Here is a 6,084-nt window from a genome sequence, read left to right as displayed (position 1 = left end):
CCATGAGATTTAACAGATTGAAAGTGGTTCAGCGTTTTTTGTACCCCTATCGACAATGATATTCATCATCACAGTGGTCAAAATTTGTTGTTGTGCAACAAATTTTGACCAGTGTGATGACGAATGTCATTGTCGATAAGAGTACAGACAACGCTGAACCACTTTCGATTTGTTTTTTACCACAATATTAAACGCCAAAGAAAGTTTTTATTTCAGAGCGTGACCAAAATCATAACGCAATGAAAGAGCAAGCATTGTCTATAACTTTCTCACAATGTGATTCACTGGGTTTACTTCTCAAAATGGGTGTTCCTGATTGGCTATTACATTACGTGACAAATTGACACAAGCATAACACATACAGCGTTGTCTAGACTCTTATCGACAACGGCAAATTAGCCAATCAGATTGTGACATTACAAGCAATTGTGGTAAAAAAGCCCTTTTGCTGTAAAAAAATCTTTCAAAAATCAACTTACCATTCCTAATTTCTTCGTTTTCTATCCCTTTTCCAAACAGAGACCAGGTAGGAGGCAAATCCAAAAATTCAAATGCATTTGTTATTCTTGCATCCAATGTGTCTTTCAGTTCCTTGGAAATATGATTCGATACCACGGACAAAGAAGCTATACAGTCAAAAAGTTTGCTGTCTGATGCACTATCTGCCAAAAGTTGAGCAAGAATTTGTTCGATATCCAGGCAGTATACGAATTTGTGTGATGACAGGGATCCCAGCTTTTTGTCCTTGAAGCAGTAAATGGTAAGGGCCACCCTCTCTGCTTGGTTATGATCTGTTAAATTGCGACAGTCAAATCAAATTGCAATGCACAATCAGAAAATGTAGGTTAATTTTAAGTTGTTTACCCGGGTTAGCATTCATGTCATTGAAATTCATTTATGTATTATTTTTTCAAACATCATCAGTTCATCAGTTTGTGTACACTTAAAAATACCTGCAAAGGTAAACCCATAGATACAAATTCCTGTTCTGTGACCATTTAAACTTTAAGATGAAAACATTACACAGGAAAATAACATTTTCATAAAAATATTTCTTGACATCATCTTCAAAGATTAGCACAAATTTCTTATACCATATTTACAATCATAATATAAAAGTCAACAGTTAAAAAAGGTTTGTGCTCAACACCCCTAGTAAAGAGCCTTCCCATCATTTTCAAGTAGGAGTCCCTTATGTAGCTTCTACAATGTACCTACAATCATGGACAAACCCCTTGGGAAGATCAGCACTTGTGAGGTCTTCAGTGCTTCTCTCCCCTCCCCCCTATTCAATGTCGTGCAAAACTGAATGGTTTTAGTGGGAAATTGTTGTGTTACCTTCCAACATTGAATGGGGGGGGGGGGGGGGTTATATAAGAGAATGTGAAACTATTTCTTTTGCGCTTTAACAGAAGCGGGTTGAAGCACATGTACAGCTCTGATGCAGTTCATTTTAATCATAACCTTCCCACCCACTTTTGTCTATGATTGTAGTCTCAGTGGCACTACGACAAAACTAGGAGGCCATAATCACTCTACTAAAATAAATTGCATCATCCTTACCAGGAACAATAGCACGCAGAGTGTAAGAATTTATTTGCTGTGCTGTAGTTACATGACGTTGGCTTTTTCCTTCAAACACAATATAAAAGTCTCCATTGTCCGGCAGTGGATAATCATCTGAATACGTAACAAATAAAACCTCCCCACCCTATAAATAAAAAAGAAAAAAGAAAATATAGTAATGAGGACACACTACTATTTTGTTGTCAATCATCCCTTAAATGTATGACTGGCTACGCTCCTACTTACCTTTCATCTACAATGTAAGTTTCTAACATATGGTGAAGTAAGTGGTCGCATGACCAGTAGCTCCCAACTTCTGCATGTACCCTTATATAAAACTAAATCTGGACAAAGGGTAATTTTTAATCGTACTGTAAGTCTGTGGAACAGTTTAGATAATTCCCTTAAACTCTGTAACTCTGAAATAGTTTCACCTTCTGATTTTAAGCGTCATCTCAGAGCAAAATTATACATGTATGCTGCTCTGTTGTAATTCTAGCGAATGTTTGTTACACTTTAGCCTCCTGAGTTTTTCTATGAAACTTTTTACATTGTCACTGAAAAGCCCTCTTTAGGGAGAGTCATTAAAAAATTTTGTATTGTATTGTATTTTTTCTTTAAATACAAACATGAAGCTTGGTTGAGTCATCATACAGATAAGACCAAAAATTGCAAGCCTTACCAAAGTCATTGGAAATGTTTCTGATGTGTAAAGTAACCCATGGCAGATTAAATTACTTCCAAGTAAATGCTTTCTCCAAGGATTATTAACACCTGGCTGACAAAATTTTGAGCTTTGATTTTTATCCAAGGTTGTACTTTGAGTATAAGTGCGGGATTTCATGACATTTCTCATCTTCTGACCAACTGGACCTCAGAGGGTTGGGTTGGTAGTTTTATCCCGTTTTCAAAGCACAACAAAACTGAATTACAAAAACAATTTGGCTGCAACTTGTTACTATATCATCAGATTCTTGGTATGACTGAAATAGATAAAACAGCCTTCTATATATTGATTTAATATTAGGTCTGCTATGGTTTCATAATTTATTATATATCTTTTCTTTCCATTACTGACTGTAGCACATCTTCAAGTTTTAAAAATTTATTGTGGCTACTAAGGCTAACTTTAATTGATTTGCACACTAAGATTATTAGCAGTATTTTATGAAAATTTCCTTCGTTCACCTTAACTAAAGGGACTTTCAACCCATGCAGTCACTATAATTATAATAAAACTTGGGTTTGAGCTTGAAACTCAGAACTATGCAGAGAGCCTACGAAAGAATCATGATAAACATCACATGGCAAGACTGTAAAACAGCTCAATGGATCCAAGAAAAGACCAAACCACAGTGCAAAAGATATCATGGAAATGATAAGTAAATTTATATGGAATTGGGCTGGTCATGTGGCTAGAACAACAGACAACCATTGAACAACCTACATTACGCTCTGGCCGCCCAGGGGACACACAAGGAACCCGAGGAAGACCAAGGAAGAGATGGGAGACAACTTGGACAGTTTTGTAAAACACTGGCACCGTGTCGCGCAAAACGTAGACCAGTGGACTGGACAATGGGGAAGGCCTACATCTAATGATGAACATCTAACGGCTGAAACTGACTGACTGCCTGGGTTTGAGTTTCAGAATTGAGCAAGTTATCTTTTTCAATGTATAATTAACCAAGTTAGCAATGTCTTAACTGAACCAAGTTAAGAAAATTATATCAATCACATCAATGATGAAAAAGTAGATGATTTCACCTCTGAAAAACACATGCTTTATTGGGAGAAACAAAAAATAGACTAGAAGGATACCTTTCAAGATCAAGTGTCCCACAAATAACTAATATTTTTGTCTTGCATAATTTAAAACTTTCAAATGATGCCAGTATAACAATATTAGTTTTCCCTTTTTAGAATTGATACCAGTTAATTGACTTTCAAAAACGTTTTAGAAGTTGATTACAAAAGAAACACTCTTTTAAGGGGTCACGCTGAATTTACCAAAGTTCTGGTGGAAACCAAATGACAAGCTAAGGCAAAGAAAGTCATCAGAAACATTTGATTTAGACAGTTTGCTGATAACACAAAATAAAAACAAGGCACTTACAATGAACACAATGATAGGATCACAGTTAACCAAAACAAAGTTTGCAAATATATCAGTACACCAGAAACCCTTCATTTATAATCTACAACCAAACAAACTGTTCGAGATATTTTATATGCACAAAATGGATGAAAGAAAGAAAAAACGCTTTCTTTCAATTTGTCACATGCGACACATTCAAGCCCCTATTTCGAAAACGTTGCTGAAATGATCGCGTGACAAATAAATTTTCGAACATGTTGCACGCTTTGGAAACATGCGATGCATACGTCAATGAACATCGCTCGATTCGAATTTTGTCTTCTGTGTAAACAAATCTTCTGTGCTTGGTGCGCGGAGCTGCATGACTGTATGCTACATAGTCACATATCAAATCCAACTTATCGTTTTCATCAATTCACCGATGTCATACAGTGATTACGGTAGGAATAAATCACAGCCAAATAACACCATCTAAGTGACAACCTAAAGAAAATTGATCGGAACGGTTTCACGACGAATTCCATTGACGCCAAATAAAAAGCGTTGAAAACGCAAACAGATGATTCATAGGAAGAGCTGCGAAATGAAAGAACAATTGAACGACTAGTTGTACTTACGCGAGTCGGAGAGCTCTGAGGTGTGAACGCCATAAAACATGCCTCTGTCAAAGTAAATGATATCACAAAATAAGAAATGAAGCCCTTAAAATGGAGCAGAGATCTGGTACACTGTGTACTTGAAGCCTTTCAAATGCAAATTTTCGACCTTTACAATGAAAATCATAGCTTTGAAGCAGTGATTTGCTCCGTCAGACACCAACAAAATGATCAAATAAAAACAAAAAACGAGCTAGTTTCGCAGTTAAATTTTTACGAAAAATAATTCATTCACTTTACAGCTACCGCATTCATTTCACCACTTAGGGGGCTTAATTTTTCAACGAAAATTACAGAAAAATATAGCAGCTAATTTTTTGCTTCCCAAATATTGCAACCTGTCAAACCGACGAAGATGATCGAAACCTACTCGTTGGTATTGTACTTATTGACTTACTTACTCCTTAGTAGCCCTCATGACTGCCAAAACGTTTTTATTCATTTACCACTCACACTTAGGTTTTTACCGTTAGCACGGCTGTGAAGTGTGAATTTATTTCAAAACAAAATAAGCCTATCGCAGTCAATCTTACACGGCGCATAAATATCTAGATAAATCGCTTAACTCTAGCATCCCTTCGAAAAGAGGGCCACTAATTATCTTGAACTATGCTTCATCACCAATAAATTTAGTTCAGGGAAAAACCAATTTAGTTATAATTTGATGCACCATCAAGATTTGCGTATTTGGTCACTGAGTATGCTTCAGTCGAACACACCGCAAGGATATCCAGTAACAGCAAACTACATTGTGCTGTAGTCAAGGTCCTGGATTTTTTTTTTTCTGTCTTTTCAAAAGTTATGCAATGCAAGAGTATGTGCATTTCAATATTAAAAAGCCTATGTTCACGCAAATAACAAGGCACATTTTCCACCTTACACTTCATCACTGAATTAATTGAAGAACATTAAGAATCTTCCTCAGGAGTGATGCATGCGCAAGCTTACTGATTTCAAATAAACGAATCCAGAACACTCTCGGAAGCTCTGATATAATGATCTGAAAAACTTGAACGTACCTGGTGTTTTTTCGTTGCCTTTGGTCTTCGTTGAGTTCATTTTAAACCCCGTAATATGTTAAACATCAATTTCCTCCAAGGTGATGGATAAGAAACCGAAAACAGTGAAAGTTCTGATCAGGAATCTTGAGACTTGTCCGTCAGCAAAACCACAAAACTCATTTTCTGCATCAGTCAAGATAATTGATAAACAACCAACAAAGAGACGAAAGCATAAAGAAACTCCTGACAAGAAATCACTCTAAAACAGGCACCCATAGTGCCATACGATCATCGAGCACCTCGAGCACCCAGCGCCATTTTAATTTCAACAGCCATCCGGTAATTCCCAATTAATAAACTGTTTCGCGGCATTTCCTTAAATGTATAACTATTATCACGTGGAAAATGTCTTTTCTACTGTTAGCGGCTTTTAAGCCAGAAGAAATACAAAATCCTCCTAGTGAATGATCCTGAACAATAAACACTAGAATCTCAAGGCAATGGCTTCCGAGCGTAACCTATGGTGACGTCATAAGTTAGTCCTGTCCCCTCTCCACACATACACCCATCAACAGTAACCAAATAGTTTGCCTGTTTCGACTTATCCCCCAAGCCTGTGATCCATAACACGATGAGCTAAACTAAGGATTGCAAGGCGACAAAACTTTTCTGAACAAAAAACTTAAAATTTTATCCACGCATCTACAGATCACTTCCATGAAGAAAGTTAAAAACAGTGAGGTCGTTCTAGAATTCTTAACCC

The 6,084-nt window shown here is 36.7% G+C and overlaps 1 protein-coding gene across 1 annotated transcript in view; it reads right to left on the bottom strand.

Moving 5' to 3' along the window:
- Window positions 1-5,843, bottom strand: part of LOC137984630 (rho guanine nucleotide exchange factor 28-like) — a 56,785-nt gene extending 50,942 nt beyond the window's left edge. Inside the window, 4 exon segments of the mRNA XM_068831835.1 lie at window positions 480-791; window positions 1,564-1,711; window positions 4,282-4,325; window positions 5,340-5,843. Of these exon segments, the coding sequence (XP_068687936.1) occupies window positions 480-791; window positions 1,564-1,711; window positions 4,282-4,325; window positions 5,340-5,379 (544 nt within the window). The 5' untranslated portion in view covers window positions 5,380-5,843.
- Between the last annotated feature and the right edge of the window lie 241 nt (window positions 5,844-6,084).

The sequence above is a fragment of the Montipora foliosa genome, chromosome 2, assembly GCF_036669935.1.
Source record: "Montipora foliosa isolate CH-2021 chromosome 2, ASM3666993v2, whole genome shotgun sequence".
Classification (NCBI taxonomy): Eukaryota; Metazoa; Cnidaria; class Anthozoa; order Scleractinia; family Acroporidae; genus Montipora; species Montipora foliosa.
Note: the sequence above shows the minus strand (reverse complement) of the source record. Positions and strands in the feature narration are given on the sequence as shown.